Consider the following 25,769-nt stretch of genomic DNA (forward strand, 5'->3'; position numbering starts at 1 on the left):
TATTTCCCTATTATACCATAAATAACTTTATATTTAACTATACACTTAAACATTTTATTGGGTCAATAATTCTGGATTTCCTTCCCATGATATATTTTAAATAAAATATTGACACTAAATAGAGACATATATTTTAATTTTATAGCAATTCTTTGGGTTTGCAAAAGACAGAAAAGTATACAGAAGAAATAGAAACGTCTCATAATTGCCCTAACATAATACATCTGCTGACATAATAAATCATGAATATATTTAGAAAATTAAAATTCTCTAACAGAGAAAGATATATGAGAAATAAAAGTCTTACATCCCTTCCCCTGCCTCTGCTAGTTTCTGTTCCTAAAGGTAATTATTAAGTTTCTTGTGTTTCCTTAAAAAAATGTATGCATGTACCAGCATCCCTAGGCAACTATCTTTTATATTAATATTTACATCAATGGGCTCATATGGAAACAGCATATTTAATAGATTATTTCTGACACGGCTTAGAGAATTTTCCAGACTATCACAAGCAGATCAGGTTATCTGTATACCTGCATACATAGTATCCTATTGTGCAGATATTTAATCAATTCCCTGTTATATCTCTAGGTTTTTGTTATTAGAAGCAAAGCTGTAATAGGCATCTAAAAGAGAAATGTAAAGATTGGAATCAGTCAATCGTGTAAAAGTAGCACAATTATAAAACTGGTTAAATGTTATTTTTCATATTTAACATTGTGTTTTATATATCAAAGTTTTTTCAATATTTGGCAAAATTCACTCTATAAATGATTTGTGCTACAACAGATTTCACAGATACTGGATCAATATTCATACTAAATTCCTTTCACATTAAAAGAAAATGTTTAATGAAGGAATGTGACTAGTGATGCCTTATTTATACTAAACACAGGGAAAGAGGCTATATAATGCAAAAGTAAGAGATGGTTGAGTTTACTCTGAATTCTTACCAGACATTGGAACTATAAATTGTGGCATCTCTTTAACCAACAATCCTAATACAAGGTTTACCAAATGTCTGAGTTTAGAAAAGAACAAATTAAAGAGTGTCTTGTTTTTTTCTGAAGTCAGAATCAAACTCCTTTTTCTTTTAGGTTGTTCTTTGCAGATTTTTTTGCTTGATTTGAATTTTGCTTTCAGAATGTGGAACCCAAAGAAGAAATTCTAATCAGGATCTCACCAATGCCAACTATAGTTAGATGTTTCATGTTTTTGCTGGATGCATTAATTTACCTGTTATCAACTGTGCTAGGAGATAGGGATTCCAGTTTCTTCTTATTTAATAAAGAGTAAAAATTCAATACTGCTATGGAAAGAAGGGCACTTGAGAAAACTGCCCCCTAAATTTTTAAGTAAATTACTAGTGTTGATTTGTACTTAGCAGACCATTACATCTTGTCATTAGCTGAATGAGCAATTTCAATAACCAGACCTGAATCTCTGGTTCACTTAAACTGGGGTCCCATTAATGAAAATAAGATCACCAGATCTCAGTCCTCTGCAGACTGTCAATAGCTACTGTGCACCAGGAATTGACAAAGTGAAGAGTGTGAATGTGTGGTAACTTTGGCTTTATGGAAACACAATTATTTTATTAATTTCATTAAATCCTCTTGATCAAGTTATATGACATTCAACAAAATGTACTCTAAAGCAGAAGTTTCCATGTTTCCTGATTTGCTCGGGTGAACATGCTAGAAAGTATCCATAGGAAACAGGTGCTTCTTCCTGTAGTGGCTTTACTGGGATCTCTGAGTAGGTGCATTTATAATAAAATATCACAATTTACATGAGTACTGTACAGTCAATTACAAGAGCACACAGTCATTGTTCATGCAATTCAAATCTCATCATGGGGAGTCCATTTATTTTCTTTAGAAAGACAGAAACACACAGAGTTCAAATGAAGAAGTATCTCCTGGCATTTCCATGATTAAAAAGACTGTCCTTGGGCACTACCCATTAGCTATACCTTTCAAATAAAATATCTTACACAGAAAACAATTATTATCCTATTCATTTATAGTAAGTTTCAAAGCCCACAAATGTCAAAATTAGCATTTGAAAATTATTTATCGAAAATTACTTATTATTTTATACAATAATTTTGTATAAAATTATACAAAGTTCAATGTATGTTCATGTAATCTTAGCTGCCATATGTGTGCAATGAGATTTACTTAAGAGGAACAATAATAAACCCTATGGTTATAAATGAATATAAATATAATTGGGATTTCAAGGGACAGAAGAAATATGCTATTAGTTGGCGATTATTAAGTTTCTGTATATACGACTCAAGTTAACTATTATCATGCATTGAGAGCCCATTGATGGAATTTTCAAAATATAAATATTCTATTCTACAAGTCGAGATCAAATATGGCCTTTGAAAAAGTTCCTGTTTAATTATAATATTGAATTAATGATGCAATTAATATTTACTCAAACTCCTCTTTAATATCGGGCATTATCGGTGTCCTTGAATTTTAAATAAAATAAAAAAAGACACTTAAAAAATCTGGATATAGACTTACATTTTCATTTAAAGGCATAAAGAATTGTTAAAACTTTAAGCTACGGAGAAGAAAAATAGAGCAGTTAGTTGCAGAGTTATCTGATAGGCTTTACAGCTTAGTCATTTCTGTTACTGAAAGCTATCACACACAGCCTATTAGGTGCAGACAATGTTTGGCTATTGAAAACGCTCTTATTTCATTCTGTGGGGAATATTCCATTAAGATTGAATTGTGACCCAAGGTATTTACAGTGGCTGTCTGGGTAGTGAGATCTTTTTCATCCTTTTATTTACTTTCTAAAGGTCCTTTAATGAACATGGATTGTATATGTTCTCTCTTTCTCTCTCCCTTCTCTGTCTAAAGATAGAATATATAATAAACATACAAATTCTCATTACTTGTGCTGTCATTGCTATAAAAAAGTCCTGCCTAAAGCTGACAATTGTAGAAGCAGGTGATGGAGACGTGGGGGTTCATTATGTATTCTCTCTACTGTTCTGTAAGGTTGGAAATTTCATAATAAAGGGCTTAAAACTGTAATGCCTATTTACTCACAGTCCTTTGCCAAGGTTTATACTGAAAAAGTCCCAATTCTCTGTAGGAATATACAATTTATGACATGTAATGCTGATGAGGACTCATATATAGAAAATTCACTAGAATAAATAAATATAGGAGATTAAAAAATTCACTAGAATAAATAAATATAAATATATATAGAGAGACAGAGAGAGAGAGACAGAGAGACAGAGAGAGAGAGAGAGAGAGAGAGAGAGAGAGAGAGAGAGAAACTGAGTCCATTTTTGTAACCCATTCATTTCATCATGGTTATCTCCTTTCTCCTGTTTCCACTTTGACCTCTCTGAAACTTTGACCACTCTTTCTTCCTCATCTGTTACATGAGAATCACCAAGTCCTGCCAGTTTCTCCCCTGTAGTTTCTCTCAGGGTCATCACTTTCCACTTTCACAGCCTCTTGTCATTTTATGCCTACATTGCTGCAAAAACATCTTAGTTGTAATCCTTAATCTCTGGTCTCACTTGACTTAAAAATTAATCTTGAATCCTGATATCAAATTCAACTTCCTAAAAAGGAAGTTATCATTTCTCTATTTTAGAAGCATGAGGCACACTCTTCCTGTATTCAGCCATCCTCCCTACTCAGGCCATTCCTCTTATTAATCCCTCAGGAAACTCATCCATGTATTTGGCTGTCTCCTTATGTTTGCTCAGTCTTCTGCACCATATTACACGTCCATAAATCTTACATTTATCTGTTATAAATACTTATACAAGTATATTGAATACTTTCAAGATCTACTTCCTACATAAGTGTCCTGTTATGACCATCATTTAACCTTCTTCTGAATTATTTCCGTGTTTATGAGTGTCATCTAAACCATATGACCTTTGTGGGGATAAGTAATCCAGTGGTTTTCAACTCTGGCTGCACATTAGAATCGCTGGGGGAGTTAAAAAAAAAAAACCCATCCCAGGACAATTAAATCAGAATCTCTGGGGATGAAGCATAGACATTAAGAAAGAAAATTACACCAGTTATTTTTAAAATGTCCCAGGTGATCCTAATATACAGGAGGTTGGGAACCACTCATCTCAATAATATCAGGTTTCTTGATTTGCAAGTACTATTCATTCATTTGGTCAATAGCTATGGGTATCCAGTACAGCAACAGAAAAGGGGCAGCTCTGCATGTTTCATTAGGCTCATAGAGTGTATTTTAAAAAAATTAGACTTTAGATGATATTTTAAAATTGGGAGAATTATCATAAACACTAGGATACCCTGTCTTGAAAAAGAAAAAAAAGGGAAGATCTGGTGAGACTGGGCCTGTATTCTTGCAAGGCAACTCTTGGCTGGAACTGTACTGCAGTTACTCCTTGTAGACTGAGAATGAGCTTCTAGTTTGCTGCAGTCCTCACCACTCCCTACAACTCCCTCACAAGGGCTGAGTGTTAGCTGCTATTTACTGTTACTATTTTAATAGTAGAGAACAATTTCTTTGAAGCACTATCTCACTCCTCTTCCCTAATTGCCCTCCTCTACTCCTAATAAGACTCATTGGTGAAGTAGAAAATGTTTCTACATGTCAAATATCCAGGCATCCAGCCCACTTTATTTATTTATTTATCTGACTGGCCTCTGTAGTAATTTAAATTTGCAGCCCTTGGCCTGGTATATGGCCAGTACTGTGTCAGAAGCTATGGAAAGAGAAGAAGAAAGTACAGTGAGTGCCCTTTTTGGAAGAAGTCACACTTTATTGGGGGAATGTAGACAATTTAAAAAGTATGGCAAAAAAAAAAAGATAAAAAAGAAAAAGGAAAAAGTCATGGGAAGAGAACAATGCTTATTAGAATTAGGGGAGGCTGCATAAAAAAGGTAGCATTTCAACTGGATCTAGAAAGTTGAATGGGGTGCTTATCCAGGCAGAAAGGCAACAAAATAGCAATCCCAAAATATGAACATGTGAAAGCCTGCAGAGTGGTCAGAAAATCACATAAGGGGAATGACAGAAAGGTGTCTGCAGAAGAAACTGTGGAGTAGGTTTGGGAGTAGATGGCTTTGTGTGAGTTCCCAAGGGTTATTCATGTTGTCTTCTAAGATAATGGGAAAGGCATTAAAAGTCTAATTAAAGAGTGACATGATCACACCTATTTCTATTATCAGAAAGACAATTTTGACAGCAATGTGGAGATTAGCTGGGAGGCTGGGGTTAGTGACAGTGGGGACTTGAATAATGGAAGTAACAATAAGGTAGAAGAGGAGACAGATCTGAGAGATGTTTAGGAGGTATAATTGGCAGGACTTGGAAGCATATAGGAAAAGGAGAGGAATAATTAAGGATGTTTTGATATATTGTGTAAAAAATCCAGAAAATATTTTAGTTGCTAAAGAGAAATTAAAAATAATTATTTATCACTGACATGAGTCAATGTTAAAGTGACTTAATATTTAACTTTGAGCTATAAAGCATAATTGCAAGGCTTTTTTTACCCCCTTTTGCTTGTCTTACAAATAAATGTACTTATGAATTAGGTGTCTGAACGCATACCTGAGTCTGTTGAATTTAGAGGATGACCTCCAAATTTTATTTCAGTTTGGCGGAATTTAGTCATGTTTAGCAGCTGTGTGACTTGTGGAACATCTGTTGTTAGTTGGCAGCTTCGTGGAATAATATCTGTAGGTTCATCTGCTGGAAAGGGAATACCATATACAGCTAGAAATAAAGACAAACACATTCATTCCTAAAATGTAAGCCATTTCTGCCAAATGGACATATCTTATAAATGAAACCAATTAAAGTAAATCATTTTAGAATATGACTTTGGATGAATTACTCAACTGTAATTACAGCTTTGGTTTTCTCATCTGTAAAATGAGCATGATAATTTCACTGTTTACTGTCAAGGACTGTAGAAAGGATTAAATGAGATGAAGTAGGTATATAACATATGGAGCAGGTTCAGAGACTTGTGCAATAAATAAGAGTATTCATTGGAAATATTTTATATTTTCTTTTCAATACTACCGTGTAACTTGAGAGAACTAGGTAGGCATCCTCCAGTGAAAATTTCTGGGAATACACTGGTTCATTTATACAAGATCAATAAATACAATGACATTATTGAATAAGCAACTATGGCCATTATATGAGTACATTTTAACTTTTTATTTTGAAATAACTTTAGATCTATAGAAGTTACAAAAATTGTACAGAGTTCCTATATACCCTTTATCCAGCTTCCCCTAATGTTAACATCTTACCTTTGAATAATTTCAAGGAAAAAAGTTATTATCATTAAAATATTGTTTTTATTATTATAATCTGTATTTCTAATGAGATTTGATATTGTTCATATATATTTATACGGATGTTTACATTTTCATTTTAGTAAATTTTCTGTTCATCTTCTTAACGCATTTTACTATTAGAACATTTTTTTCTCATTTATTTGTATAACCTCTTTTACAGCAAAGATATTAAGCTTTGTCATACATAGCAAGTAGGAATTAGATTGATATTATCATTCCAAAAAGCAATTTTACTATATGTATCAAAAGCCTTAAAAATGTACATGTCATTTTACTCAGTAATTTCACTTTATGGATTTATCCTAAAGTAAAAAAAATTAGAAACTCAAAAGAAGATCTATGTAAATAGGTGCTTATAATTTCTGAAAAATAAATAGCCTGAATTTGCAGTAAAGAGTCACAAGAAATTGTATTTATGAAGATGGTTTAATGACATGGGAAAGACTCAAGCTAAAAAGTTAAATGAAAATAATATATATGAAACTCTATCTCAACTGTAGAAAATCAATAAATAAAATGTATGAATGGCAAAAAGACCAGAAGGAAATATACCAAAGTAAAATAACTTTTGATGGTTAGCTTAAGCATAGGTTTTATTTTATTCTTTATGAAAATGTTAGAATCTAGTGGGAAAAATTTGTTTGTGTATATGTGAATGTGAGTAGTAAGGAAAATTCAACCAATCATTCCTCAAAAAACATTCTATGTAAGCATAAACTCTTACCACATTTATTAAGGCAAATGATGTTAGGTTTATGTGCACCCAAGTCATGGCAGTTTCCTAATTAAATCCTAATGTCCTAATCTTGAAAAGGAAAATGAATCGTTTAATGAAAAACTTAAACACTCATCAGCCATATAATGCTTTCTAAGTGTCCTAATGCTCCAGTCATTAAAAACCCACTAGATTTACTAATCTTAGTCTTCAGGTGTTCTTTATCTGTCCATTTCTTCTTGTCACTGACATTTAGAAAAATCAATATAAAGTAACTGAATAACTGAACTCTTAAAATAAAAAACATGTAGAAAAAAAATAAGTAAACTAATTCCAGATATATATTTGACATATTCAAACCCCTCTGTGGTAGAAAAAGGTAACTTCCTAGTCAATGCCAATATTGACAACCTAAGATTTTATATTAAAAGAGGAAGATAATTCTGTAGGCTAATAAGACCCTGAAATAAAAATGTTGTATTCTGAATTCTATAAAGAAAAATCATGGAAACTTGAGCTTAGAGGGCTTGTGTGGACGGCACAGAGTACAATGTCATACAAAGTTTGAAATGTGCCCAAGACAAAACTTGAGTTTCCAACAAACAAGGGACAGACAGCAAACCTGGTAACCAAAAATCTATACACTTTTATGGAAGACAGAGCAAGGCAGAGACTATTATAAAACTCCAATCTGAATCTTACAGGAACATGGTTGACATGCAAATCAGATTTCACATTAAAAGGCTCAAATCCCCTCTGCATTAACTTCCCTTTCTATGAATCTACTCTCCCTTTGCATCCAGAACTGTTTCACTACTTATTGCATTATTATTTGAGGGAAACTGTGGGCAGTATAAAACCTTCAATAAAAGGAGAAATAAAAAACTACTGGTTTATTTTAAAATAAAGATTAATCATTGATACCATTTGATTTCGCAACTACTGACTCACAAATTTTCTCTGAGACGCCATGGAGGAATATATGGAAAGCGGCTTTAGTCTCATATTTGTGAAACCAAACTATGAACGAGCTTCAGGACCCAGCAATGGGCTGCTGTGTTGGAAGTTAACTCATCTCCCCACCACCCACATCATCACTAACTACCCCTCCGATGTCCAATGACTAGGTAATTTTATTTTATTTTATTTTCAGCATTTATAGCTTAATTTAAAGATACAAATTCTGAAACTAGCATAGATCCTACAACAAAAATTAAATAGTGCTAAACTGTGAGTACATGTTCATGCATTCATTCACTAATTTTACCGTTCAGCAAATACTTATGGAGCCTCTACTATGTGCCAAGCACTTATCTAGTGGCTGGAAATCCAGTGGTGACTCAGAGTGACTCTTTCCTGGCCTTCTTGAAACTTACACTTAGCAGAAAATATAAAATAAATAAAATTGCAAACAAGTGAAAAAAACAAAACAAAACTTTTATTTATTTTAAGTGTGTTTTTCCAGGACCCATCAACTCCAAGTCAAGTAATTGTTTCAATCTAGTTGTGGAGGGCGCAGCTTACAGTGGCCCATGTGGGGATGGAACTGGTCACCTTGTTGTTAAGAGCACCAAACTCTAACCAACTGAGCTAACTGGCCGCCCCCACAAATAACTGTTTAATTATAATTTTGTTAAGTGCTCTGAATGAAAAATCCAAGGTCTTATAAAAGAGGTAATGGGGGAATCTACCAGCATAGGATGTCAGAGAAAGTCTTCTCGGATAAAGAGACATTTAAACTGAGTCACGAAGGATAAGTAGAAAGTGGTCAGGTAAAATGGGGTGGGAGTGATCATTCAGGTGAAGGGAACGGAGCATTTGAAGACCCTGAAGGCAGAATGACTCTGGTGCATTCTAGGAACTGAAAGAAAGACAATTCTGCCAAGGGGCTGCTGCCGTGGAAGAGAATGGTGGGAGAATCCCAATGATACATTTAGTATAACATCTGGTTTAAAGGGGATGCTCAACAAATGCCCTTTAATAACAGCTGACCTAGACTAAATGCATCTGCCAAGTCTTCCACTGTTCTTCTTTGGTTGTTCTTTATTCAGCTATATCCTGGAAAGAACTCCATGCACAATTTAGTTGGATATCATATCTTTCTTCCCAAACCAAGCTGGCAATCAGATACTTAGGGACCAGGGTCTGTCTGCATTGTTGTTTCAGACAAGTTCTATCTTCTGGAATAGAATGTGTATGGAAACATGCAGACTGCTTAATTAATGTCTGAAAAATGACATAGTTGAATTTCAACTGCTTTTGCTAACAAATCTGAAAGAACAGAATGTTGGCCAGAATGGTCAGCTCAGAATTGCAAAATGGAATTGAAGGAGAAGGCTATGACAAAGTGACAGATTTGCTCATGTAGCATCCAAACACAACCAGATGGTGGGTTTTTTTTAATGTCTTTGCTCCCTGTATGTGTTGGTACATTATTAAAATGTTTGAGTGACTCTGTAACCCTGTTCACCTTTCTTTGGCCATAAAACTGTTGTAAAACGAACCATTCTGTAAGTGTTTAATACCTTTGACGAGGATCTTAACTAGCTTTAAAAATTGTCATCAATTTTAATACATACATAAAGCACTTTATACATTAAAAAATCATCATCCCCATTTTATGGGTGGGAGTACCTTGTAAAATAGTGAGATTTATAGATCTGTTTCGGTATGGCTTCTCTCAATTCATATAGTTTAAATAAGGACTAATTTCATAATAGTTCACTGGTCCCAGACTCATTTATATTCATCTTGTTTATATGCAAATAGCCTGCAGAGCCTAGCACAGTGCCTTATTTATATAAAACCTCACCTTCTGAAACACCAGTGACAGATAAACAGAATGCATGGAAGTCCCTAATTGCCAAAATGTTTGTTTTAGTTTGTTTGTTATAACAGAATACCATAGACTGCATGGCCTATAAACAACCTGTAAAAGAAACATATTTCTCACAGTTCTGGTGGCTGAGAAGTCCAAGATCAAGGTGCCAGCAGATTTTGTGTCTGGTGAGGGCCCTATTCCTGGTTCAGAGATGGCTGTCTTGATTGCTATGCCCTCACATGGCAGAAGGGGTGAGGGAACTCTCTGGGTCCTCTTTTTATAAGGGCACTAATCCTACTCATGAGGGCTCCACCCTAATCACCTAATCACCTTCTAAAGGCCACACCTCCACATACCATCACTTTGGGTATCAACATACGGATTTTATGGGGACACAAACATCTAGTCTATAACAATATTGACACAAAGTCTGCTTATTTTTTGTTCATTCACCATATAACTATCAGATTTTCTCTGGGTCGGGAATGGATTCAAATTTCTGCCATTATGGAGTTTACTGTACAATGCACAAAGATATTAAGAAGCAGTGTACTACAGGGGGTAAAAGTACAGGACCTGGAACAAGGCATCCTGGGTTCATTCTGGCTCCACCACTTATTAGCTGTGTCACCTTGGCATAGAAGTTTACCTTGTCGTGTCCTGCTCTCCTTAACTGTGAAACATGGATATAAAAATAACACCTTACAGGGCTGTTGTGATGATTAAATGGGTTAATGTATATATAAGGGGCTGAGAGTAGTGCCTGGTACATAGCAAGTACTACATAAATGTTTTTTATTAGTAACAAATACTTACATAAATTATTTCATTACAGTGGTGACAAAACTGCCACATCTTAGTATGTGTTTTTCATAATAAAAGGTTTTTATGTTTCAAGGGATAAATAAACCTGGATTATATAAAAAACTTGGCTAAACTGAATGAATCATACCTTTATTTATTTTTTTTTAAATAATTGAGGAGAAAGTCACATGGATGTTAAATGAAGCATTTTAAAGTGAATGATTCAGTGATATTTAGCAAATCTACAATGGTATGAAACCACTACCTCTATATAGCTCCAAAACATTTCCATCCCAAGTAAAATCCCTTACCCGTTAACCAGTTTCTCCCATTCCCTCCAGCCCACAGTCCCTGGCAACCACAAATCTGCATTCTATATCTATGGATTTATCTATTCTGATATTTCATATAAAAACAATCATACAATAAGTGGCTTGCGTCTGCGTGTATAGTACAAACTACATTTGTTCCGTTCATCATCTCTTGATGAACATTTGGGCTGTTTCCACAGTTTGGCTATTGTGAACAATGCTGTTATGAACATATATGCACATATATCTGTTTTGCATTCTTTTGAGTATATACTTAGGATTGGAACTATAGGGTCGTATGGTGATTCCATGTTTAAGCTTTCTAGGAACTACCAAACTGTTTTCCACAGCCAGTGAACCATTTTGTGTTCCAATTAGCAATGTACGAGGGTTCCAATTTCTCCCCACCCTTGCCAACACATATTTTCCATTAAAAAAACATTACAGCCACCCTAGTGAGTATAAAGTGGTATCTCATTGCAGTTTTAATTTGCATTTCTCTAAAGACTAATGATGTTAAGCATCTTTTCATGTGTTTGTCAGTCATCTGTATATCTTCTTTGGAGAAATGTTTATTCAAGTCCTTTGACCATTTTTTAATTGTGTTGTGTCTTTTTGCTGAGTTGTTAGAGCCCTTTACATATTCCAGATACCAGATATCAGAATATACACCCTCACCCCCCACACATACTTCCTATATATAGAAACAGAATATATATCCTATCAGATATATGATTTGCAAATATTTTCTCCCTTTCTGTAGGCTGTCTTTTCAATTTGATAATGCTCTTTGACACACAAAAGTTTGTTTTGATGTCCAATTTATCTATTTTTAAAAATTTTGTTGCTGTGCTTTTGGTATCACATTTAGGAATCCATTGCCAAATCTAAGGTCCAGATTCGCAGCCCAACTAATTCCGGCAAAGGGGAGGGAGCTGTGGAAGCAGGACCAGCTGTGGTGGGGGTCGCCACCATTGCTCTGGGCCGCCTCTCACAACTCACCCCATCCCTGGCCCCACCTATCTCCGTGGATCCCTGCAGGAGTAAACAGAACTGCTGAAACATATGGGCTCTGAATCTGGTGCAGGAAGAGCTTTGGAACTTCAAAAGCTCTCCACATACCCACACAGACACTGCATCTTGTGACCCAGGCAAACTATTAACAGAGGAGAAACCCATCTCCCAGGGAATCCCCCCACCCCCCCATTGTGGGAGAAGCTGGAATAGTGCAGAGAAAACATAGCACTACCGTGTGAGAGAGAAAAAAAGGCTGCAGTCGGAGAGAAAACAAAACATTCTACCAACAAGTACTGGAAAACAAAAGAAAGACCTCTTCCTATCAACCTGTTGCAGAAGCAACTCCTGTAGCTGTCTAGGAAGAGAAATAATAAATCAGTAATTGCCATGAATAACCAAGGCAACAAAACAGCTCAGAAAGAAAGTGAAAAGTCTCCAGAAAAGGAACTTAAAGATATGGAAATATGTGACTTAAATGACAGAGAATTCAAGATTGCAGTTCTGCAAAAACTCAATGAGATGCAAGAAAACACAGAAAGGCAGTTTAATGAACTCAGAAACACAATCAAAGAACAACATGAGCATTTTACGAAAGAGATTTAAATTTTAAAAAAGAACCAAATAGAATTTCTGGAGATTAAGAACTCAATAGAAGAAATTAAAAATGAAATAACCAGCTTAGGTAGTAGAGTTGACCAGATGGACGAAAGAATCAGTGACATTGAAGATAGAAACCTGGAAATTACACAGATGGAAGAAGAAAAAGACTTGAGACTTAAAAGAAATGAAAGAACTCTACAAGAACTTTCTGACTCCATCAGAAAGAGCAATATAAGAATAATGGGCATACCAGAAGGAGAAGAAAGAGAGAAGGAACAGAGAATATATTCAAACAAATTGCTGATGAGAACTTCCCAAACTTGTGGACAGAACTGGATCCTCGAATCCAAGAAGCAAATAGAACACCTAATTACCTCAATCCCAACAGGCCTTCTCCAAGGCACATTGTATTGAAGCTGTCTAAAATCAACGACAAAGAAAGAATCCTCAAGGCAGCCAGGGAAAAGAAGACGGTAACCTACAAAGGAAAGCCCATTAGATTATCATCAGATTTTTCAGCAGAAACTCTACAAGCCAGGAGGGAGTGGAACCAAATATTCAAACTATTGAAAGAGAGAAATTATGAGCCAAGAATAATATATCCAGCAAAGATATCCTTTAGATATGAAGGAGGAATAAAGACCTTTCCAGACATACAGAAGCTGAGGGAATTTTCTAATGCACGACCTGCACTACAAGAAATACTAAAGGAGGCTATTCGACCACCATCAACAGGGACAATTTGTGGCAACCAAAACATAAAAAGGGGGAGAGTAAAGGCCTGAACCGGAATATGGGAATGGAGAAAGTAAGCGTGCTGAAGAAAATGGAATACTCTAAATATCAAACTTTCTTTTACATAAACTTAAGGGTAACCACTCAAAAAAATCCAGAACTGAAATATATACTGTAATAAAAGAAGAAACAGAGGGAAACATCATAGAATACCACCACACAGAAATAATAGACAACAAAAAGGCAAAGAAACAATGGAGACACAGCCTTACCAGAAAACTAAAGATAGAATGACAGGAAATCCTCACATATCAATAATCACCTTAAATGTAAATGGACTGAACTCACCAATAAAAAGGCACAGAGTAGCAGACTGGATCAAAAAACTAAACCCAACCATATGCTGTCTCCAAGAGACACATCTCAGCTACAAGGACAAGCATAGACTCAAAGTGAAAGGGTGGAAATTGACACTCCAAGCAAATAGTAACCAGAGAAAATCAGGTGTAGCCATAATAATATCAGATGAAACAGACTTCAGGGTGAAAAAGATAACAAGAGACAAAGATGGACATTTCACAATGGTAAAGAGGACTATACAACAGGAAGACATAACAGTAATCAATATTTATGCCCCCAATCAGGGAGCACCGAAATATACCAAGCAACTACTAACCGAACTAAAGGGAGAAATTGACCAAAACACAATTATACTAGGGGACTTAAATTATCGTTGACAGCTATGGCTAGATCATCCAAACAAAAAATAAATAATGAAATAGCAGCCCTAAATGACACATTAGAGGAAATGCACATAATTGACATTTATAGAGCACTTCATCCTAAAACATCAGACTATCCATTCTTTTCTATTATACATGGAACATTCTCAAGGACAGATCATATATTGGGACATAAAATCAGCCTCAGCAAATTTAAGAAGATTGAAATCATACCAAGCATATTCTCTGATCACAAGGCTTTGAAATTGGATATCAACTGCCAAAAGAAAGCAGGAAAAACACAAATACATGGAGATTAAACAACATACTTTTAAAGAACGACTGGGTCATAGGAGAAATAAGATAAGACATCAAAAGATACATAGAAACAAATGACAATGAAAATACATCCTACCAAAATTTTTGGGATGCAGCGAAAGTAGTTTTAAGAGGGAAATTTATATGAATACAGGCCTATCTCAAGAAACAAGAAAAATCCCAAATAAATCACCTCATGTTACACCTTAAAGACCTACAAAAAAAAGAACAAGTGAAACCCAAGGTCAGCAGAAGAAAGGAAATAACAAAAATCAGAGAAGAACTAAATGAAATAGAGAACAAAAAGGAATAGAAAAATTAATGTGACAAAGAGCTGGTTGTTTGAAAAGATTAACAAAATTGGCAAACCCTTGGCTAGACTCACTAAGATAAAAAGAGAGAAGACACTATTTAACAAAATCGGAAATGAAAAAGGGGAAGTTATCATAGATACCACAGAAATACAAAGGATTATCCAAGAATACTATGAAGGACTATATGCCACCAAACTCAATAACCTAGAAGAAATGGACAAGTTCTTAGAAACATATAGCTTTCAAAAGCTGAACCATGAAGAACTGGAAAATCTAAACAGACCGATCACCAGTAACAAAATTGAATCAGTCATCCAAATCCTTCCCAAAAGCAAAAGTCCGGGACCAGATGGCTTCACTAGTGAATTCTACCAAACCTTCAAAGAGGATCTAATACCAATCCTGCTCAAACTCTTCCAAAAAATTGAAGAAGAGACAGTACTCCCTAACTCATTTTATGAGGCCAACATTACCCTGATACCAAAACCTGGTAAGGACAACACAAAAAAAGAAAACTATAGACCAATATCTCTGATGAATACAGATGCAAAAATCCTAAACAAAATTCTAGCAAATCGAATACAACAATGCATTAAAAAGATTATTCATCACGACCAAGTGGGGTTCATCCCTGGGGCACAACGATGTTTCAACATCTGCAAATCCATCAATGTGATACATCACATAATCAATAAAGGACAAAAATCATATGATTATATCCATTGATGCAGCAAAAGCATTTGACAAGATACAACATCCATTTATGATTAAAACACTTAATAAAATAGGCATAGAAGGAAAATACCTTAACATAATAAGGCCATATTGACAAGCTCTCAGCTACTCTCATAATTAATGGTGAAAAACCTAAGTCCTTTGCTCTACGTTCAGGAACACAACGGGGCTGTCCCCTATCACCTCTGCTTTTCAACATCGTGTTGGAAGTCCTTGCCAGAGCAATCAGGCATAGAAAGAAATAAAAGGCATTCAAATTGGGAATGAAGAAGTTAAATTATCACTCTTTGCAGATGACATGATGCTATATAGAAAACCCTAAAGACTCCACCAAAAAGCTATTAGAAACAATCAAGAAATACAGTAAAGTTGCTGGCTACAAAATCAACGTACAAAAGTCCATTGAATTCCTATATACTAACAATGAAATCTCAGAAAAGAAATACAAAAACAATTCCTTTTGCAATTGCAGCAAAAAGAATAAAATACCTAGGAATAAACTTAACCAAGGATGTGAAGGACCTATATGCTGAAAACTATAAGACATTTTTGAAAGAAATTGAAGAAGACACAAAGAAATGGAAAGACAGTCCGTGCTCATGGATTGGAAGAATCAACGTAGTTAAAATGGCCATATTACCCAAAGCAATATACAGATTTAATGCAATCCCCATCAAAATCCCAATGGCATTTTTAAAGAAATAGAACAAAAAATCATCAGATTTGTTTGGAACCACAAAAGACCCAAATAGCCAAAATAATCTTAAGAAAAAAGAACAATACTGGAGGTATCACACTCCCTGACTTTAGCTTGTACTACAGGGCTACAATAATCAAAACAGCATGGTATTGGCAGAAAAACAGACACATAGACCAATGGAATAGAATTGAGAACCCAGAAATAAAACCACATAAATATGGACAGATAATTTTTGACAAAGAAGCAAAAAACATACAATGGAGCAAAGACAGCCTCTTCAATAAATGGTGCTGGGAGAATTGGAAAGCCACATGCAAAAGAATGAAACTGGACTGCTATCTGTCACCATGTACCAAAATTAATTCAAAATGGATCAAAGACTTAAGCATAAGACCTGACACAATAAACTGCATAGAAGAAAACATAGGTACTAAACTTATGGACCTTGGGTTCAAAGAGCATTTTATGAATTTGACTCCAAAGGCAATGGAAGTAAAAGCTAAAATAAACGAATGGGACTATATGAAACTTAAAAGCTTCTGCACAGCAAAAGAAACCATCGACAAAATAAAGAGGCAACCAACTGAATGGGAGAAGATTTTTGCAAACAGTGCCTCCGATAAGGGGCTAATATCCAAAATATACAAGGAACTCATGAAACTCAACAACAAAAAAAACAAACAACCCAATTGAAAAATGGGCAGACGACCTGAAGAGACATTTCTCCAAAGAGGACATACAAATGGCAAATAGATATATGAAAAAATGCTCAACATCACTAATCATCAGAGAAATGCAAACTAAAACCACAATGAGATATCACCTCACCCCAGTCAGAATGGCTGTCATCAACAAGACAAATAGTAACAGGTGTTGGAGAGGCTGTGGAGAAAAAGGAACCCTCATCTACTGTTGGTGGGAATGCAGACTGGTGCAGCCGTTATGGAAGGCAGTGTGGAGGTTCTACAAAAAATTATGAATAGAATTACCATATGACCCAGCAATCCCTCTCCTGGGTATCTACCCAAAAAATCTGAAACATTTATACATAAAGACACGTGTGCTCCAATGTTCACTGCAGCTTTGTTTACGGTGGCCAAGACATGGAAACAACCAAAATGTCCTTCGATAGATGAATGGATAAAGAAGTTGTGGTATATATACACAATGGAATACTCTTCGGCGGTAAGAAAAGATGATATAGGAACATTTGTGACAACATGGATGGATCTTGAGAGTATGATGTTAAGCGAAATAAGTCAGACAGAAAAAGCAGAGAACCATATGATTTCACTGATATGTGGTATATAAACCAAAAACAGCAAAAGAACAAGACAAACAAATGAGAAACAAAAACTCATAGACACAGACAATAGTTTAGTGGTTACTAGAGGGTAAGGGGGTGGGGGGTGGGAGATGAGGGTAAGGGGGATCAAATATATGGTGATGGAAGGAGAACTGACTGTGGGTGGTGAACACACAATGGGACTTATAGATGATGTAATACAGAATTGTACACCTGAAATCTATGTAATTTCACTAACAATTGTCACCCCAATAAATTAAAAAAAAAAAGAAATTGGGAGGTGTGAATCCTCCAACTTTGTTCTTCTTTTTCAAGATGATTTTTGGCTATTTGGGTCCCCATAATCCCCAAATTCCATAGGAATTTAAGGATCGGCTTTTACATTTCTGCAAAAAAGACCATCGAAAGTTTGAGAGATTGTATTGAACTCTAGAACTCTTTGAGTAATACTGACTGACATCTTAACAAAATCAAGTCTTGTAATCCGTGAACTCAAAATGTCTTTCCATTTATTTGGGGTATCATTAATTTCTTTTAGCAATATTTTATAGTTTTCAGTGAAGTCTTTTACCTCCTTGGCTATTTAATTATTTTGGATGCTACTGTACATAGAACTGTTATCCTTATTTTTGAGATATGAAGTTCTGTTATTGTAAAATTGATATTTTCAATGGAATAATTCTGAGTCTTGATTTACAGATATTCATGGTCCTTATCTGTGGGATCTATTGGCTGCTGGGGAGCTCTGCTACGCTGAGATCTTATCCCCTTTCTTGCCCTGCGGTGGTTTGCTAGGCAAGGGCATTTTGAGTTCAACTCCCGTGCTGGAAGGAGAGGGAATGCAGCTTGAAGCTATGAGGTTTGGGTGATGTGCACTCACCTGACCTGAAGATAAAGAGACGGGTAGGAAAACACTCAGCAATGTTAACTATTAAAAACACTAAACCATCCCAGGTATTGAGAAACGCAAACTTGTGCACTGTTGGGGAAGAACTAGTCGGACGCTTGGCCTTGAGTTCTACCTCTATGAACTCAGCACAAGATAGGTCATAGTGATGGGCCTGCCTTTCCTCACTGGTATAATTAAGACATTGGATTAGATGACCTGCTCCAGGAGCCTATCAAGGTAAGACATCAGTATTTCTAGTTTTTCCTGTGGCCTTTGAAGGGATAATTTTCTAAACCCTACTTGACACTCAATAAATGTTTATGAATAGAGACAGTGAATGAATGAAAAATTGAACAAACTATTAGCCAATCTTTACTTCATTCATTAATTAAACATTTATGACAGGTTACCAGTGTCAGGTTGTGTGGAAGAGATAAAAATGTGGAAACCCAACATATGCTCTCAATGGGCTCGCCTTCTGAAATCGTATTGTGTTTTCCTTTTGCATTTCTAAACACAGAACACACATTCCCCGGGTACTGATTATTTAGAAAGAATACTGAACTGGGGAGTGAGGAGTCCTGTAAAACCGTCACTGGCCTAGCGTACATCCATGCTTAGTGGATAATCACTTGCTCTTTACTTTCTTCTCTTTCCTCGCCTCAGTCTTTCTCTTATCTATCTACACAGACATTCTGCTTTTGCAAAAATGCAGAATGATATAAGTTAATCAATAATTAAGTCATGCAAATACCTAAAAATACCACTCCATGTCTCCTCAGGAACCATAAAAGTTATAAACTAAATTAAATCAGCATGCTTTACTACTTGTCCAGCATAAGCCGTTCCTCTGGGAAAGTGAAAAACTCGTTAATTGCTATTTTAAGGTTCCATTAACTCATGTTCTATTATACCCACTGTATAAACAGAGAACAGCAAAGGATTAGGCAACATTTTCTAACTTGGGTGAGGTGAGGAGGTTCTAGAGTAAAGAGGTAGCAGTTTAACTAAGCCAAGTGTCCTGAGCTCAGTACTGAGCTCAAGCAAGCATTTAATACAGTATTTTAAAACTGAATCCTAGCATGGAATGTCAGAAACAGGTAAAAAAAAGTTTCCTGTGATAAAAGTCTCACCACTATGACTGACTGTCTCTGCAGAAGAAAATGACCCTTCCTTCAGTAAGAATGAAAAGGGATGTCCGTTACTGTAAGACAGACACCCTCCACACAGCCAGTCAGCAAAGCCTGGCATTCTTATCCCATGATGTTTCTTGTATCTTTCCTTTTTCAATTTCCCCTCTTCTCTCCTCCCATGAGGGGCAGTACACCGTAGTAACTAGGAGCATATACTTGAGTCCTACTGCCAGGGTTCAAATCCTGCTTCTACCACTGAACTGTTGTGTGACATTGGGCACATTATCTGACTTCTCAGTGCCTCAGTTTCCCTAGCTGTAAAATGAGGATAAGGGTAACATCCACCTCATAGTGTTGTCATAAGCATTAAACTAAGTTGACTCATATTAAGTGTTTACAGCAGCCACTGCTACTATTATCATCATCACCATCATCATCATCATCACTGCTATCACTTCTGCTACCAACCTCCTTGACCAGGGACACTCATGTATTCCACACTGTTATCCTTTGCCCTCTTTTATCCAATTGTCTTCTGAATGAACTTTTGTAGTGTTAACTTTCTGTGTCTATAATTACACAGTGAACTGTGGGGACAGGAACTTTGCTCTATCTCTTTATGTCACTCCACGTATGTGGCCTAGTAATGCAATATTATGCTACATCATACCTCCCACCCTTGCCATGTGCCATAGTGAACTACCTGCTCCTTTGACACATCAGATCCATTCATGACGTGATGCCTTTACAAGGACTGACAATTACGTTCGCGAACTTGCAACGTGTGCTTACACTGGCAGCACTGTACAAAGAGCTCGGCAAGGTTTCATAACCTTGGTATAGCAGTGTCTCACAGCTGTGTTCTTGTCAACATGTGGCAGTGTCTTACTGAGTGGTGTTCACTATTGTTGCGTGTTTTTGTGTGCTGTTGTGAGAAGGTCTGAGCTTGAATTAGAGCAATGAACAAACATTAAATTTCATGTTAAACTTGGCAAGAGTGGAAGTGAAATCAGGGTCATGTTAGTCTAAGTTTATGGGGATAATGCCATGAAGAAAAAGGCAGTATACAAATGGATTAAACGTTTTTCTGAGGGGAGAGAATACGTCACTGATGAAGAGAGGTCAGGGTGGCCAGTAACAAGCAGAACTGATGAAAACATTGCAAAAATTCGTCAAATTTTACATCAAAATCCTTGGCTGACTATGAGAAGCATAGCAGACCAAGTAAACGTCAATAGAGAAAAAGGAAAATTTTAACTGAAAATCTTGGCATGAGATAAGTGTGTGCAAAAATGGTCCCAAAGGAACTCACCGAAGAACAAATACAAAGGAGAGCTGAAGTTTGCCAAGACCTTTTGGAGAGGCAAGATGATGTTAGGGCCGTGTTATTACCGGTGATGAAACATAGGTGTACCAATAGGACATTGAAACAAAGCGTCAAAGTGCACAATGGAAGTCAGTCCATTCTCCATGATCAAAATGGTTCCATCAATCCAAATCAAGAGTCAAAATGATGTTGCTAACCTTTTTTGGTATCAGAAGGATTACTCATTGTGACTTTGTACCAACTAGACAAATAGTTAACCAAGTTTACTATTTGGAAGTGCTGAAAAGGCTGTATGAAAGAGTTAGATGAAAACAATCTGAACTTTTCATCAACAATTCATGGCTCTTGCATCACGACAATACACCAGCTCACACAGCACTGTCTCTGAGGGAGTTTTTAGCCAGTAAACAAATAACTGTATTGGTACACTCTCCCTACTCACTTGATCTGGCCCCTAGTGACTTCTTTCTTTACCAGAAGATAAAGGAAATATTGAAAGGAAGACATTTTGATGACATTCAAGACACCAAGAGTAATACGACCACAGCTCTGATGGCCATTCCAGAGAAAGAGTTCCAGAATTGCTTTAAAGGGTGGACTAGGCATTGGTGTCGGTGCATAGCTTCCCAAGTGGAGTACTTCGAAGGTGACCATAGTGATATTCAGCAATGAGGTATGATGCACTTTTTCTAGGATGAGTTCGTAAACCTAATTGTCAGACCTCATATACAACTTATTTCTTTCCTCTGACTGAAATGCTGTGTCTTTTCATTGTTCATTTTCATAACTTGGGAAACGATTTTTCCTTCAGGATGCAGCTTTGAAAGTTTATGTCTCTAGGTTAGTATGGATCAAACACTGCTATGTGGACAGATACGGATCCATGAAGTCATTTTCATTGGCTTGGGGTGAAAGTGTCAGCCTTTATTCTGAAATTATGACCTTCCCTGTGTGTGTGTTTGTGTGTGTTTAAATGTCCTTTCATTTTATAAAACAATGAGAATAATTGTAGTTTTTCTTGTTTCTTTGTCTGTTTTAATTCTCCGATTTGGCAAATTCAAATGGCAACCTTATTATGTTAGTCCTCAAGTTTTTCTTAACAGGTCTAAAAACTCCAAGTGCCTCACCAAGTGGCTATCTCAAGTAAGGGTAAGTGCTCAGTCTCCTCTCACTGCTTGCCCAAGCCTTTAGAAAGTCTGCACCAGGTACTCTGAGCTACACGTACACGTCAGTGTCCCTGTGAGACCCTGAGCTCCTTGAAGCAGAGGCTGTACGCATCCCAGCGCCTGATGGACTCGCATAGAAGGCAGGTAATTGTTTAGCACCTACATATTGCGTGATAGTTTGTCTTTTCATATACATTTTTGTATTTGATTGGATCTTTACAACAACTTTATAGTAACTTTGGGGAAATCAAGCTCAGAGATGTCCAGAACACTCACAAAAATACAAAGTTGGTACATGATCACAGCAAATCTAATAGCATTTATCTAACCAAGGAACAGCTATTATTCTCATTTTACTGACGAGGAAAGTGAAGCATAGAGATAGGGTGAGTACTGGGACGAGGTTAAGTTCTGGCAGCTACGTGGGGAATGGGGGTTCTACTCCACAGTAGCCTGAACCATAATATGCTCCCCCAAATCTATTCAGAACGTTTTAGGTAATCAAACAGGCCACATTCATAAGGCTTCTTTCAGGCCCTCTGAACACCTGAAAGAAATCATACCAATGCTTGTTCTCGGAATCTTTTACGGATTATCCATTCACTTTAAAAAATTAATTATAAAACAAAACACATATATATTGTTCAAAAAGCCAAATAGTACTATAAAATTATGAGAAAAAAATCACACCAGTGTTCCCTAACTGCTGATCTTTCCACTTTACTCATCCCCCAGTCCCACAATGCAGAGACAACTATTTTCAAGCCTTTCAACTGTATCTTCTAAATCTTCTAGTATTTACATCTATATTTATAAATAGTAGCCTTATACTGACATTTCTGCACTTAATAGTTATAGGTAATATCTCTGACTTCCTATTTTGGAAAAAAGAGGATTCAACACTGTTAAACAGCCACCCCGCCTCTCTTCCATCCCCACATCCTCCAAATATGATTTTCATAATTGGGGGATAAATTATTAGTCAGTGTTTTACATTATTAAGATTCTGTAAAAATGTTGTGCCACTATACACTTATTAGAATGGCAAAGACCCAAAACTCTGACAACACCAAATACAGGCAAGGATGTGGAACAACAGGAACCCTCATTAATTGCTGGCAGGAATGCAAAATGTTACAGCCATTTTGGGAGACAGTTTGGCGGTTTCTTACAGAACTAAACATACACTTACCATGTGATACAGCAATCACACTCACTGATAATTTACCCAAAGGAGGTGAAATTTTATGTCCACACAAAAATCTGTACCTGGATGTTTATAGCAGCTTCATTCATAATTGCCAAAACTTGGAAGCAACCAATATGTGCTTCAGTAGCTGAATGGATAAATAAACTGCAGTCATCCAGACAATGAAATATTATTCAGTGCTAAAGTAAAATGAGCTATAAAGCCATAAAAAGACATTCAGAAATCTTAAAGGCATATTACTAGGTGAACAAAGGCAACCTTAAGGCAACATGCCACATGATTCCAACTATGTGACATTCTGAATAAGGCAAAACTATGCAGACAGTAAAAAAAAAAATCATGGTTGCCAGGGATTAAGAGGAAAGAAGGGATAAATAGGAGGAAAACAGAAGACGTTTAGGGCAGTGAAACTATTCTGTATGATGCTATAATGGTGGATACATGCCAATTATTTGTCAAACCCACAGAATGTACAACACTTAGAGTGACCCCTAATGTAAACCGTGGACTTTGGATGATAATATGTCAATGTACATTCATCAGTTGTAACAAATGTACCAGTCTGGTAAGGGTGGTCATGGTTGGGGAAAATGCATGTGTGGGGAACTACTCAATTTTGCTGTGAATCTAGAACTTCTCTAAAAAATAAAGTCTATTAAAAAAAGTGCACATCTGAGCCACATGATATACTATGATTACATTTTTTTTCTTGCACAACCTTTTGTTTTCCTTGGAGTTGATCACAGCTTTGTTTTGTTGTTGGTTTTCTATATTCTTAATATTAGTCCTTCCCAAACTCCCCATTAGTACTGTAAAATGACAACTGATTTTATTTTCCATGTTCAAACACATCAGACTCATTCTTTTCCTGGAGACTTTCCTCCTGAAAGCCTCAATTTCTCTGCTAAAATCTGAACCAACTGTTCTCTAGATGTGTTTGTTGCACAAGTGTCATCCTTTGAGTTCCTTTAACCATAATTCTGGAAATTCCCTTTGCTTTTCTCCTGGATGAAATTCTATGTTTCTTGGATCCCATATATGCCTTTTTCCCATATATGCCTTGATTTACACCTTTATTTTTATGGAAAATATCTTCTAGATCTTTTCTGAGAAAGGATGTAAATAAAGAAAAATTTGAGACCTTGCATGTCTGCAAATATCTTTATTCTGCACTCATTTAATTGATAGACTGGACAGGTGTAGAATTCTAAGTTGAAACTAATTTTTTCTTAGACTTTTGAAGGTATAATTTTAAGGTCTTCTACCATCTAATGTTGCTGTCTGAAGTCAGACATCATTCTTACTCCTAATCCTTTGCATGTAACATATTCAAAAAAAAAATTCTGGAAGCTTAAAGGATCGTCTCTTTTTCCCTTCTGTTCCAAAATTACACAATTGTGAGTCTTTTTTTTTTTTATGAGATATGTCAATCTGAAAATACCTGGCCTTCAATTTTGGGAAATCTTATATTTCATTTGTTCTGTTTCCTCTAGTCTTTCATCTTGGAATCCTATTATTCTGGTGGTGGACCTCTTAGACTAACTTCTAATATTTTCAACAATTTCCATCCTATTTTCAGTCTTTTAGGCTGCTTTTTTATTTTATATTTTTGGTTCTGTATTGCTAGAGGAGGACAATACAATGCAGAATCTCAAAATATGTCTATAGTTTCTGATTTCCAATGAAAATTGAGTTCAGCATTCACTCAAAACTTACCATGCACACCAGGAGACAGACCAAGAGAAAAACAGGCAACAGAAACAGATCCACAGGAAAGCCAGATATTGGAATTATGAGCAATGGGCTTTAAAAATAACTTTAATATATTTGAGAAATTTGATAACAAGACAGAATTTCAGCTAAGAAATGGAAACTATAAAAAGAATCTAATAAAATTTAGAATCAAAAAACATAATAACTGAAATTAAGAATGCTGAAGTATGTATTCATTCAGCAGATTGGTAAATATCCAAAGAAACACCTACATAGATTCGCTAAGAGAAATGTAGAATGACTCTAGCAGAACTATTCAAAATAGCTTAAAGTGAATAAATATAGTATATTCTTACAATAGTATACCATAAAATACTGAAAATCTACAACAATATAGATGAATCTCACAAACAATGTTTTGTGGAAAAAATGTATATATGAAAGAATATGTACTATACGGTTCCATTTATATAAAGTTAAAAAATAGCTGAAATTAATCTGTGGTGTTAGAAGTAAGGATAGAGTTACTTCTCAGAAGAAAGAAGAGAGCCATGACTGGGAGAGAATATAATCAGGGCTTCTAGGATGCTTGTATTTCTATTACTATTTCTTGATCTGGGTGGTGGTTACAGAAATGTAATTACTTTGTGGTAATTCCTCAAGCTGAACACTTACGAGTTTTGAATGTCTTTATATGTATGCAAAAAGCCATAATATAATAAAATGAATAGCAATAAAATATTTATTGAAGTAAAGCAGGAACAAATTATTTTATAGATGTAGTAACTTTTCTTAACTCCAAGAAAAACATATATCTATTCCCTATCTTATCTATTTCGTTCTTCCCACTAGTTTTGGTGTCTATCTACCATGCACCTGA

The 25,769-nt window shown here is 35.8% G+C and overlaps 1 protein-coding gene across 3 annotated transcripts in view; it reads right to left on the reverse strand.

The window, feature by feature from the left end:
* CFAP20DC (CFAP20 domain containing) overlaps positions 1 to 25,769 on the reverse strand; it is a 256,111-nt gene that overhangs the window by 101,984 nt on the left and 128,358 nt on the right. For all 3 annotated transcript variants that reach the window (XM_019724118.2, XM_019724119.2, XM_074313195.1), the window contains exon 7: positions 5,593 to 5,757. In XM_019724118.2, the coding sequence (XP_019579677.2) occupies positions 5,593 to 5,757 (165 nt within the window). The remainder of the gene's footprint in view (positions 1 to 5,592; positions 5,758 to 25,769) is intronic.

The sequence above is a fragment of the Rhinolophus sinicus genome, linkage group LG10 (genome assembly GCF_036562045.2).
Source record: "Rhinolophus sinicus isolate RSC01 linkage group LG10, ASM3656204v1, whole genome shotgun sequence".
Classification (NCBI taxonomy): Eukaryota; Metazoa; Chordata; class Mammalia; order Chiroptera; family Rhinolophidae; genus Rhinolophus; species Rhinolophus sinicus.